The 13,280-nt window shown below is 38.2% G+C and overlaps 1 protein-coding gene across 2 annotated transcripts; it reads right to left on the bottom strand.

Annotated features, from left to right (window-relative positions):
- Positions 1-31: 31 nt before the first annotated feature.
- On the bottom strand, positions 32-13,245 carry CZH5orf34 (chromosome Z C5orf34 homolog). 2 transcript variants are annotated; one of them, XM_054652748.2, is made up of 12 exons: positions 10,175-13,245; positions 9,810-9,899; positions 7,150-7,793; positions 6,457-6,552; positions 5,276-5,399; positions 4,342-4,433; positions 4,062-4,131; positions 3,594-3,764; positions 3,112-3,200; positions 2,292-2,384; positions 1,361-1,401; positions 32-609 (listed from the first exon to the last, which is right to left on the bottom strand). In XM_054652748.2, exons 1-12 carry the CDS (start codon positions 10,760-10,762, stop codon positions 416-418), a joined length of 2,292 nt encoding a protein of 763 aa, XP_054508723.2. In that variant the 5' UTR covers positions 10,763-13,245; the 3' UTR covers positions 32-415. The 2 variants fall into 2 exon arrangements, with proteins under 2 accessions (XP_054508723.2, XP_077027743.1); XM_077171628.1 differs by having other exon boundaries at positions 10,322-13,245.
- Between the last annotated feature and the right edge of the window lie 35 nt (positions 13,246-13,280).

Below are 13,280 nucleotides of genomic sequence, written 5' to 3'. Positions count from 1 at the left end.
TTACACAAAGAGAGCACTATAGAAAGCATTTGGGAAACATTTTATTCAGTATTAAGACTTCTTGGTGTGAGCATCTGAACAAAAGCACGTTTTTACAGTGGAACCTTCCCATGTCCATTTCAGCAGCAATCCATCAATCAAGTTGATTCGAATATATATTCAAACATTAAAAGCAGCACTGTCAGGTCAGGGCTGATCTATTTATACAGCAGTGCTCCATTATCGCAACTGTTTTCTTTGCCTATACTAAATACAGCACTGGCGTTATTATTGATATTACACTGGCACCTGACAGACTTCACCAGGAATACACCGGCAGCCTGTCCCTCTGGCCTCAGCCTTCATTCCTGTCTCCCTGCAGAGCCTCCTCAGACACAGCTGGGACAGCTCCTGTGAGCACAGGGAACACAGGGCCTCACCTCCCAGAAGCGGCAAGCAGAGATTCAATATCCTGAATGACTTTAGAAGTTTTTTCCAAAGCCTCCGAGACACAATCCTCATTGAGTTCTTCTGTCTCACACCCGTTTTCTTTTTGTCTGACAGTGACACCAGATGGATTGGATTTTGTGGCAGATGATCTTTTCAGAATGTTGCTACTGTCTAATAAAACTAGTGTTACTTTGTTAAGAAAAAAAAATTCAGACTCTTCCTCCTAAAGAGAAAAATTAGTCTCGGTATTTGTATTCATCATTCTGCCTTGCAAAGTCTCACATTTTGTAGCATGGTAATTACATACAAGTAAAAAAAGAAAAAGATTGTATTACTTAAAACGTCTACAACATCAATAGAAAAATGTCTTTTAGACTTCAATTTATCCAAAAGTTACTTTGAAAAGAAAAAGGGTGTTACACTTCAGTTTAACAGCATGCACTTTTCATACTAATGGAATTGAACACTGGCTTAAAGACAGTTTTAGAGTGGCTTTAAGCAGATTCAGCACAGTGCACATATCCAGCTGGCTGAACACAATAGAACAATACTAAGGTAGCTGATAAACAGAAATATACTGTACTGCAACAACAAGCCCAAAGGCAACTGTGTTGTTCCTCTTTCAAGAACAGATCAGCAGATGACTCTTAGCAAAACTGATGCAATACACATTAAAGGGCTTTGTTTTCTGGCAACTTTTCATTTTTGTTTTGTACTTCAACACTGTTTTTAAGTTTTTTTTAATCTTTTCCACAAAATCAGTGATAAAACAAAAAAGATAAGTAAGAAAATGAGGGTTTTTAAGTAAGACAGTAGAAGAAGGTAAGACCAGGATAGAGAGCCTTTGATGATCTAAAGTGCAGAGTTGAACATGCAGATAAACAGCAGAATATAAAAGTGAAAAAAATCTTTACAGCTTTTAAAAGGATACAATTAAATCTCTGTATTTTTTCAAGCTCAGCATCAGCAGACCTGTCCAAAAAAAGAAAGGTTACTTCTCAAGGACATTTTCTACTTCAGATTTTATTTTTTGACAGTTTCCAGCAATACTGAGAATTAGATTAGCAAAATCTCTGTCTTTGATACCACTGTTCAATGGCTGACATTTGTAAATCATTTTTGTTTCCAAAAATTTGGTCTCTGCTCTAAGAATAGTCTCTTTGCTGTAAGCATGTATAAATAGAGATAGAATTTTCATTTCAGCAGCTATAAAATGCTATAAATATAACATAGCTGATGCTATAAAATACATCAGCTGAATCTGCTATAATTTAAGTAACAAGTGCAATTGTAATTGATTTCAGTTAGCACATTTTTAATATTCTAATGTTTGCAGATGATGTCAGTAGATTTTTGGTCAGTAAGTAGCAAGTGCAACTGCAATTGATTTCAATTAGCACATTTTTAATATTCCAATATGTTTAGAGATGATGTCAATAGATTTTTGGTCTGTAGCATCTATTAGAAAGGACAAATACATCAGCAAGAGAAACAACTGTCATTAGGCAGTTCAAAGTACTGTTTCAGATGCTTGATGTTCTGTTAAAAGACATCTTTCTTGGTCTGATATCTTTCCACTGCAAGACACCATCTTTGTAACATTAACTGTGCTTTGACAAAGTTAACATAATTCTGATTTTTAAGACAGGCAAAGCACAACGAAACAACCTTCACCTGAAACTCACTTAACATTTTAAACACTGAATGAAAAATATGAAACCATATACAAAATAAATGGACTTTAAAAATAAATGTTCATTTTTGTCCATTAGGAAATGCAAGATATAAAATTCAGATTATAATATTTTTGAGTTTTGTTTTCAATGTTATTTAAGTCAATTATTTGGGATAAAGATGAATACCAATTTTCTTCAGTTATGGAGTGTACAGGATATTCAGCAGTCTCCTTCCTTTCATTCAAACTTCTGCACCATTCTATTGCTGTTCTGATGTACCTGTGTTAATATGAAAATTCAAAAAAGTAGTTATTTATTTAAGAAATAAACTCCATTTTTGAGAGAAAAACTGAAGGCACTAAGGAACACACCTGGATCTGAAAGAAAAAGCTACGATTCAAAATGTATATTTTTCTCCTAGCTTGCCTTGCCATTTTTTGTCTAGAATCTTCTTCATATTTAGATCTATACAGTTATAGTAAACTAGAACAAAGCTGTATGTTTTGCAATGAACAGTGTACAAGTGTCAATTTTTGTTTGTGAATATCCGCTTGCTAAAATGCAGCACAGAAAACTTCTGATGATTCCAATAATGAGGCTGTATTACAGCAAGCAGATTAGAAAACAATCTGTAGACAGAGGTCAATATCTGTAATAAAGCAAAAATAAGATAAACTACTGTTCAGTTCAGTTCTGTATATCAGCTCTATATAGGACAAATCATTTTTTTTTTTTAATCCACTGCAGTAAATGCCAAGTTGTATCTCTAGTTCTTTTTCTAAAAAGACATTGCCATAACAGTTATAATGGAATCACAGCATGCAGTGGCCCTGAGTCACAGAGGTCTTGAATCTCCGCCAGAAATAAGATGGAGCTTTTATCATTACATGTTTGGTCCACCCCTACCAGTTTATCATCAGAAAATAGTGTTTCTTCATCTAAGAGGATCTATAAAGAGAAATTTTTATATTTAATTTTTTTTAATTGAACAACTAAATTAAATTACCTTTCATAAACTCCAGGATGACTTATTTGTATTAGCTGCTGTAGCCCATCAGGAGTAGTTAATTTACACCAGCCTACATCTTCATTTATCTTAGAAGAAAAAAAAACAAACTCAAATATTAATTTTCTGCTGCAGTCCAAAGGAAAAAAAAATCAAGTATAATATGCCAATTTAAGAATGAAATATCTATGAACAATCCACTTTAAAAACTTGCAAGTCTGTGATTTGCTAGGGATAGAATCTGCTGAAGCCTGCTATGACAATTGCAGGGGAAAAACACCTGGCACAGCCCCAACTCTTCCTTTGTGCTATTCAAGAATAAATTATTTCTAGAAGTGTGTAAAAATGTCTCCAAACCTGTAGAATTCTCAAGTCTTTTGTGTTTTTGAATTTTATTGGCATCAGAACTTTTGTTTGGTATTCTCATTAATTTCCTAGAAACACTTTTTCATGGATAGTCCTTTCTCTAAGTCACATGTTACCTGCATCTCACTACCGGAAGAGCTGAAATCCCAAACCATAGTCAGGATCATCCTATCCCAAAAAACAGCATGGACTTTATGATCTGAGTACACAACCAGTCTTCCTGTGCTGGGAATAACCTTTTCATGCAGCAAAACCGGCAACATTTCTCGTCCATCAGTCTCAGATACCTAGAACCAAACAAATACATTAAAAACTTGAAAAAAGGCTATTTACATCATTACAACTGTCTGTATCTGTTCCAGATATTTTTTTCACTTGTTTTTCCAGATCACAACCAGCTCTCTTCCTCATGCAATTGCTTCTTAAATATAACTTCTAAATGCATGCTTTTGGTTCCCAAATATCTGCCTTCCTGTCTGTGAGGATACACTCACCATTCTTCCCTCTAGATTAAGTCCTATTCCCTACAGTCTGTATAATCATCCTTATAACACTGCAAGATTTATAAATTTTCAGCTACATACCATTTTCCAGCAGCAGAGATAATAATTATGACTTAAGGACAGTTTTGTTTTGCAGCAATACTGAAGAATTCTGAGGAGACAAAAAAAAACCCCAAAAAAGTATCAAACATTTAATTCTTATTGTGTCTTCTAAGCACTTGCAAACTTTGTTCTGTAAGTTTCAATATGCCCTCAGTGCTAAGATAACTTCCTTTAATTTTTTACTTAAAGTAATAAGCGTTTTGTGTAATTTTAACTCCTGTCCTTTCTAAGTCAGCAGAATTAATGTAACAAAAGTTACTTGGTTGCCTGAGTAATAATGGAGGATATTGAGTATGGATGTCCGGGCACATCTGGAGGTAGGCTGCTCACTGAATACATCTTTTCTTCCATCTGAGTAAAGAGCAGAAAGAAGATTAGTTAGTTACAGGTAGCATAAAAACAGAATTAAAAGCAAGTTATGAAATTTCTGACCTCCCAGAAGCCAACTATAATCACATTTAAATCTGCCACAGAACACAGACAAATATCTGATTGAAAATTGAAAATCCTTAAGCCTATGCCTGCATGAAGAAATATTCAAATATTCAGTTTCTTTACAGTCAGTAAGAACCAGAAACTTTTCTTGTCAGAGAGTAGCCTACAGGTCATTACTGAGCAGCAATGTTTGACTACAAGTTAAAGGCTGGGTTCCAAGAGTACAAATTTGATCCTTAATTCTGCTTTAAAAATACAAGGTGTTGCATTAGCACTTGAGAGGACCTCGCCTCTGGGGTAACTTTACAGACAGGCACAAAGGCAAAATCCTTTTCCACTGAACAAATGGTCTGCAGCAAAGCCAGAACAAAACCTGCATCTTCTAGATTCTGTCTTCATACAGTAGTAAACACTTCCAAGTACAAAGAGATTAAACTCTAATCAATAACATTAGCTTCAAGACTAAACTTCAAAATTCATGAGAAATGGTTGTTGTAGAATCTTACTCTTGAGTTTGATAAAATAAATGTTACAATGAAGAAGAATTTTCTTATTGCATAAAATTTACAATACCTTCTGAAACAGAAGGAATAATCTCATCTTTTTGCATAACTAATGGCGTGATTAATGCATTATAGTAATTACCAGTGTAGGGACTTCACTACACACTGCATAGACAAATGTCTTAAGGCAGCTGCTAATTTGAAGGAATTTGAAACATCCTTTTAAGTAGTTCTAGTTTTTAAATAGTTTCATACCTTTTTTGTTCCTTTTTGGATTGCATAACGTACAAAATATTTTCCCAAAAATTCTCCCTCTGACTTGAAAAATGAGTCATCACCAGGATAAATTTCTATGATGTTTGTCCTACCATGGATAAATCTAAGAAAAATAATAAGATTTTTAGCAAGTATTTGAAATGCTGTGTCACTAGACAAGCAAAACAGGTTATTAAACCTGAAGAAAACAATAAGCAGAGACATATTTTCAGCAACTCAGATGTTAAAAATTTCTACTGTTTCACAAACAGTAGAATGTACCGATAATGTCTTTTAACACAGAATATTAATATTACTAGGCTCTTTGACATGTGCATGGGGGTGGAATTCTACTAAGCTAAAGAAAGCTTTTTTGTGTCAAGGTAAACATATTCAAGAGCTGCTCATTCCACAAAACACTGTGATCCTGTAAAGAAAAATCCAACCTTCTTAGAAGACCAGCCACATCTAGTGTACACAGGAAAATGCCAGACTGAACAATTCCTGAACAATCTAAAAGTCTTAATTGAGAAAAAAACTTCTGAAAAAACTCTGAAGTGCGGCTAAACATTTTGTTTAGATGAGATAAAAATTTTGGAATTACACTGAGGAAAAATTAAGAATACTCTGCAGAAAGATTAAAGGGCTAAACACCAGTGATGCTTTTGATGCTTTTATCAAAGACTTTTAAGCGCTAATAGCAGTTATAGCAATTTCAATTTGAAAGTCCTGTTGTTGGGTTTTTTTTGTTTGGGTTTTTTTTTTTCCTTAACCATATGGACAAGGTGACTTGCCAGGAAAATCCACAGCTGAACATGTGAATTATGTAGGTCACCAAGATAAACACTTCTAAGCTATGAAGTCTTCAGCAGCAAGAGGAGAGAACTAATTTGCAAAGAAACCAAGTACCATTATTTTAAGTGAAATCTGTGGTAACTCCAGCTGTCCAGTAAACATTTAAGAAATCAGATTATCAGATCACTTAAACATGACTTCAGATTCAGGCCTGATAATATACTGTGCTTTAAGTCCAGTGAAAAAAAGCAGAAACAGACTTTGACATGAAGACTGTGCTCCATTTCTTAAAGAGCGAGAAAGGGACAAAGTAACACATTTCATCTTAGAGTTTAATTCCCATACAAATAAAGTCTTCCAGATAACAGATGACCTCTGTTACATACCTGTAGAAAACACCCTGGCACCACACAACTTGAATTAGCTGATGGAATGAATACTCCTCTGTATCTTCATTCTGAAAGAAGTCACAGAATGCCCACCTGTGTGTGTAAAATACAATGACAGCCTCACTAAGTCCATATATTGGTTGTTCTTTTGTTTGTGTTGTGTTTGCTGGTAATCACTTCTGTAACTAGAACTGAAGTGTGCACACTTATTCAAATGACAAATTGACACATATTTTCAGAGTCCTCCAATTCCTTAGTGATCCACTTCAGTTACCAAATTAAACTTCTCAATCATGCAAATGATTTTTTTTCTTTAGTGATGGTGAGAGACAACATATGCCACTGGCCCACCTCAGAGATACTCTTTTCATAACAAGAGGAAAAACCAACCCACCCCAATACAAAACCTGTGTTCTTTTTTCAATAGTCTCTTTTTCATTTACATATTCATAAAGCATGTCAGAAAATATATTTTTTAATCTGAACTAATTACTATAGCTTCATTAGAGTAGGTTACAGAATGGTTTTACAAGGTCAAGTTTCAAGAAATTTCTAAAAGACCCAAAACTGAAAACAATTTTAAACTTTTTTTTATAGTTAGGATTCAATTATTTTGCTAGAAGTTGGGGATCCAAAATGCAGAATTGTAAAGCATATGATAACAACTACAAAGTAAAGAGTTTAAATTACCTGTGTAGATGTGGGGCTCTGCAGCTGAGTGGCAAAGCTGTGGGTAAACAAGACACTGTCTCATGTGTTTCAGGGTCTGCTAAAACATCACCTTCAACAGCTGTACAGCTGTTTGTCTCATATGTCTTTATTACATTTTCCACAGTATGTAAGTTACAGCATTTTAGTGCCAAGGACAAAGGGTATTTCCATTCTTCTGGGCACAAGGAAACAGACCAACGCTGTGTAACCCATGTGTATTCAGAAGAACAACTTGTGTGGAACAAAGGCACTCCATCTCCATCTTTTTGGTCCTTTGGTTTGGCTGGTTCCCTATACCTACCTTCAGCACAACCACAATTATTCCTATTCTCTATTCTTCTTTGTTTTGATGAGACTTCTGCAGCAGAATTTTTACTTGGTTTTCCACACTGATCTCCGCTTTGATAGTTGCTGTTCTTTTCAGAGGAGCATGAGGATGCCGCAGATGACTGGCTGACTTTGCATAAGAACTCCACTGTAAATTCTTGCTGCAATTCTGACAAGTAAAGGTGAGCATAGCCATCTACAGATGAGATCTTCACACTGCCATTGTCTAAACATCTTGTCAGATCAGCTGTCACAGGGTCAGGCCATTTAATTTCTGAGATATCACTGAGAAGAATCTAATACAAGAAAAAGGATTGAAATATGCAGCAAGATAAAAATTACCTGCCTCCCAGAAATTCAATGAAGCATTTACATTTAAATTAATTCAGTCCTTCTGCAAGGTGATGAATGGCAAGAAATGTTGTTCTGTATTTACCTGCGTGTATGAGCTCAGAGGAAGCAAAACATCTAATCTTCATATCTGCTTCCTCCTGTATTAACAGAGCTCTATCTAGCAATAATGTTTTAATTTAATCCAGCCATAAATTACGTAAGGTACATGGGCAACTGATCAGGCACAATTGTACATGTTTGTGTTTCCATCGGCCTCTTCAGAAACAAGAGAGATAATGGTGAAATTATCTTGTTCAGAGCAATTATCTGATAAAGAATTGCAAAAGGACACTAAAAAATAACCAATGCCAGACAACAAGGCTGCAGGTAAAACTTCAGTTGAGATAAACGTAATGTTATCTCAATGAGGAAAGGCAATCCTAACTATTTATAGTTCTATATAGGAGGATGGGCTCTGAGCTGACTGCCACCAACCAGAATCCTGGTGTTGTAATTCTCAGTCCCATGAAAACACACTCAATGCTCACCTGCGATTTAATCAGTATGAAATGTTTGAAAGTTCTCGGAATGGAACAAGAGCAAACTAAACCTACCACTGAATACGTATTCACGGCTAACCTGCATTTTGAATACTAGCTGCAGTGGCCAAATGAGAGCCTAAGCACACCGCAGGAATGGGCTGTTTTGAACTCAAGCATAAGGCTAGTAACACAGTCTAAGTGTTTTTGTGCCCATGAAGGTATTGTCATGGTAGTAACAGGCCTCAGGGCTTAGGTTACCTCTGCTAGGCCCTGGGCTGCCCTGTCAGGCTTGTTAACAATTTGTTATGGCAGCTGAAGCTTAGTAACTCTTACTTTATTATGGTGGACCACTGGAGTGTGGGAAACAGCAAGGGCCTTGAAAACACGGGCACTGTTTGATAACAGGCCACACAACAATAAAGTGACAGTAAATTGCCGGACAAGGACAATGTCAGGAGTTCTAAAAAGAGTATTTTGGCTTTATGAAAAGCAGTTTTTCTCAAAGTGAGGGGGAAGAAACCAAAGCAACAGAAAACGGGTGTGGGGGAGAAGCCAACAAATATGGTCAAGTGCTTGCTGTGGCCTAGGAAAGCTATCCTTCAGCATTCTGAAGCAAGTTGACAAAATGGATGCTGCAAGTTAAAAACAGTCTAGAAACCCAGCCAATCTCCAAAGGAGCTAGATTGTTCAAGGCCTGAGAGAAGGTGGAACTTACTCCTCAGTGCTATGAGCAGAGCATCAGCTCTTTGCACTGGCTGCATGACTGGTAAGGACTGCTGTCTTTTAATTAAGTATATAGTGACACTGAGTGACAGTGCTTTAGGCAGCTAAACATTAGCATGAAGGGTGTTACTTCTGAAGGGTCAGTCTAAAAGCTTTAAAACTCGCCTGATTAATCAGTTGTCTTAAGATTCCCACCACGCTGTGCAGACACTCATATTCAGTGGGAACCCAGAGAGATGCTGATGTGGAGCAAAGCTTCCAGAAATACCAAATTGGTCTCTACATGGATGTTCAGTCTGACCTGGACATTGTTCCATTCCTCCCACAGACCCCAGCACCATTTTCACAGGGGTTTTCCAATGGGGAGATCTGATAGCCTTGGAAAATACCATCCTGTTGCAGTGTGACCTCCCTGAGAAGTTTCTACTGCCAAAATAAACCAACACAAAAAAATCCTAGGTTTTACACTTGCTAAGTATAAACTAAGTTTTAGTATTTCTTTCTACAAAGGAAATGCATTAACAGAGGTCTAAGTAACAGTTAAAACTGTAAATTAAAACGGCAGTAATTTAAGAAAGATGACAACTCCATTAGCCAAACTGTATTCGATAGATCTTCACGGCGTGTACTCACACACAGGCATGTGAAATTAAATTAAATCCGCTGGATAAGTTTTTTTTATGAAAGCATTACTCGCCTAATGTGCAATCCCACCTTTTTTCTTTCTGGAGGTATAAGACGTGAAGGCAAGTACGGGCGAGAAGAAAACGCGTTCCGGAAATCTAGCGCTCGTAGAAGTTGTTCCTGTTTAAGTGCAGAGAAAAACAAACCCTATTACGATTTTTTACATGCAGTGATAACATTTTATGCTGATTTTATACTTTTTGTGGAGGTGAGGCTATGAAATCCGCTCCGTTTTTTACAGAGACAAGCAAGAACTCCTGTTGGGGCCGTGATCCCCGGGCCGGCCCGTTCCCGAGCAGGAAGGCAACTGCGGCACTGCCCAAGGGATGCTCCCCGGGACGGCGCAGGGACGAGGGATAGCGCTCCCGTCCCCAGAGGCACTGCCCACCGCATACCCGGTAGGCACTGACGACAAAAGCGACCCGCTGGCGGGTGGTCTCCGCCGGCTGGAGCGGGTGGGCGGCCGCGGGCAGCGCCGCTTCGTACAGATACTCAGAGCCGCAAGGAGACAGCAGCAAGCGGGACCCCCCCGCGTAGTGCACCTCCACCGAGTCGTCCCCGAACAGCACTATCAGCCTTTCCGCCTCCATCGCTCGGAGGCCGAGCAAGAACCGCGGGCGGCGCCCGGATCCAGGCGGTTGAAGCGGCCGCGCCGCCGCACGGCGGGAACAGCGGGGCGGGGCGACCGCCCGAACTCCGACCGAGCTCCGCTTGAACTCTGACCGAGCTCCGCTTGAACTCTGACCGAGCTCCGCCCGAACTCCTCCTGAGCTCCGCCCCAACTCTGACCGAGCGCCGCTCGAACTCCCCCACGAGCTCCGCTTGAACTTCCACCGGAGCTCCGCCCCCGAGCTCCCGCCGAGCTTCTCCTGATGTGCTGCCGACCTGATCTCCTGCCGAGCTTCTCCCCAGCTCCCTCCGCCGGTGAGGTAACCGCGCCTTCCTGATCCCTCAGGCAAGATGAGCGCATTCCGTACGCACATCTGTAAAATAAGCTTGAGGGAACTGCTGACAGTGTCCTTGTACTTTTTTTTTTCTTCTTAATAAATTTTAAAAAAATTTTTTATTTGCTGAAAATGGCAGGGTGAGCCAACACACAGCTCTGTACCTAGAACTGGGCGGTAGCTTTATCTGAACAGAAAGGCCAAGACGCCAAAGGACTATTTTAACATGATGACTAGTTGCCTTTTTTGACTATTAAATACACCCTCCACCAATACTTAGAGTTTAATCAAAGCTGTTTTAAGTGGTTTGACAGTTCACAGCTGAGTGACAATTATTATCAACCCCTACTCCCAGCCCTTAGCAAATGGAGTTGACTATCCCCACTAGTCCATATGGTCTTTCTTAGCTCCCTGACCTGCTTAGGGAAGTACCTCAGATCGACTGACTGCATTCAGTACAACTTTCTGTTCTTGACAGCTGTTGTCTCAGCAGAGAGTAGATCCACACCCAGTCAAGTGGCTGCTGACATAGCCATGCATCATATTACCCTGATTCTATTCAGAATACCCCTTTTTAATGAGTATTTTTCTGTTCAGTAGTTGTCTGAAGCAAGTTTCAAAGTATATATTGGGATTATGAATGAGTATGAATATTATTATTTATGGATGATGCCTTGCATTTTGCTCACAATTTCGCTGCTTTGGTTAGAACCCTCAGCATAGGAAGTGTGGAAGTAGGTGACACAGGCTGAAGTAGAGGTGGCAAATTAGCAGTTCAGGGTACAGTGTGGTATCTTCCCTGAGTTTTGGCTGGAAAGCCATTTTCTGTTCTGGTATCAACTAGATGATTTGGATAATTGGATGATTAGAACTATAATTCACTCAGAGAGAAGTTGCAAATTTCAGCTGTCAGTGAGTTGTGTGTAGTAGGAAGGAAAGGCAGAATGTGATAAGGAAATAATGTCCCAGGGGAAAATAAAGATTACTAGTACAAACCAGACTGAGTGTCACTAACATTCAGTGTCATAACAGATTATTCTATTGAAAAAAGAAAACAACCTAGCTATGTGCAGTTTGTGATACCACATGTGGCTGGGCCAGTCTTGCTTCTCTCTGGTGGTACAATTATTCTCAAACCCAACAGTTAAAACCCAGTGACCTCATCTGTTAAAAAAAAAAAAAAAGCCAAAGGCCAGTAGCAAGAACTTCTTTGCAGATTTTAAAGGGAAATACTGAGAACAAGCTGCATTTCTGGATATGAAAATCACAGAACAGCAAAGCACATGCAAAGCAGCAATTCTTGCAGCCGATTTTGAAATTCCTTTAAACAAAAGTGTGATTTTCAAATACTAAACATTTTTGCTAAATCATAATAATTTGCCAAGAGTGGGAAATAGTGTGCATACTTTACTGATCTGCAAAGTCTGGGTCTCATGCTCAAATTTGAATGTGAAGCCTGTTTCTTTTCAGAACCAGTGCTAAAGAACCTTGCTTCACATCTCGCACAAATTTTGCTTTCCATACTTCTGTGCCTTCACTGATTTACCATTATGCCATTAAGAAAATACATATTTTAAAAAGCTGTACATTTGCAAGGCATTGTTCAGAAACCTGGAGATGAGAAACACTTTTACACAGTGCATGTGAAATTTGTAAATGCTAAAATTCAGGTGAAATAACCTTTAAACCTCTCGTGACTCATCTCTATTGTACACGGAACAATGGGTGATTAAGAGTGGGCAGACAAGCAGCAAAGGGGATCCTGACAGTGAGAAACCTACTGCTTTCTTTTGCTCACATTCACTAGCTTGTAGTGAAGTTCTTTGAGATTTAAGATAAGTGGGAAATACTTGAGTGTTTAATAAAAATATTATCCTGTTTTTTTAATGCAGCAGGACAGACTTAAAACCAATTTTTCCCTGCTGCAGTAAAGACTGAAAGCACTTACAAAGTTCATATGTACAGACTATAAACTTCTACACTAGTTTGAATGAAAGTCTCACTTTATGATTTTTAATATTTTCAGTGGAGGAAAAACCTTGTATTGCAAACTTGACTTGAGCTGCTCCTGATTTTTTTACCCAATGATTTGGCATGCTTCTTATCTACTTATAAAATTACTGTTTCCACAAGCTGACAGTACATCTGGAGCTGACAGCTACCTGACAGAAAAAGACCACTCACCACAAAGCATGCAAAACTAAAACATGTAAAATGCATGTCCCTTTGAGTCACTGTTACCTTACTGTAAAGCATATATGAATGCTTGTTCCTTGGGATTCTAAGTTCTGAATAAAACCAATTTCCACAAGACATCTGCTTGTAAAGCCAGCAGAAAGTCTGATCTGTATTTAGATTAAAAGTTTTGTATAAAAATTGTGCTCAACTTAGAGAATATGTATTTGAAAGTCATCTAATTTTCACATTTCTAGTTTCTGAATTTTAGTTTAAAGACTTTGGAATGCTAATACAGTCTTTATGAGCATACTGCATTTTGATACATTTTATTTTTTCAGCAAGAATCAAAAGATTATCGACTCTGCAATTGTGTACTTTC

This window comes from Agelaius phoeniceus, chromosome Z (genome assembly GCF_051311805.1).
Source record: "Agelaius phoeniceus isolate bAgePho1 chromosome Z, bAgePho1.hap1, whole genome shotgun sequence".
Lineage (NCBI taxonomy): Eukaryota > Metazoa > Chordata > Aves > Passeriformes > Icteridae > Agelaius > Agelaius phoeniceus.
The sequence above is the reverse complement of the archived record's forward strand: the minus strand, read 5'-3'. Positions and strand labels throughout refer to the sequence as shown.

Coding starts and splice junctions, on each gene's coding strand:
- CZH5orf34 (XM_054652748.2), bottom strand. CDS start 10,762: ATGTGCGTACGGAATGCGCTCATCTTGCCTGAGGGATCAGGAAGGCGC. Junction 6,553..7,149: donor AGAGCCCCACATCTACACAG/GTAATTTAAACT, acceptor TTACACACACAG/GTGGGCATTCTGTGACTTCT. Junction 5,400..6,456: donor TGCCAGGGTGTTTTCTACAG/GTATGTAACAGA, acceptor TATTTTTCTTAG/ATTTATCCATGGTAGGACAA.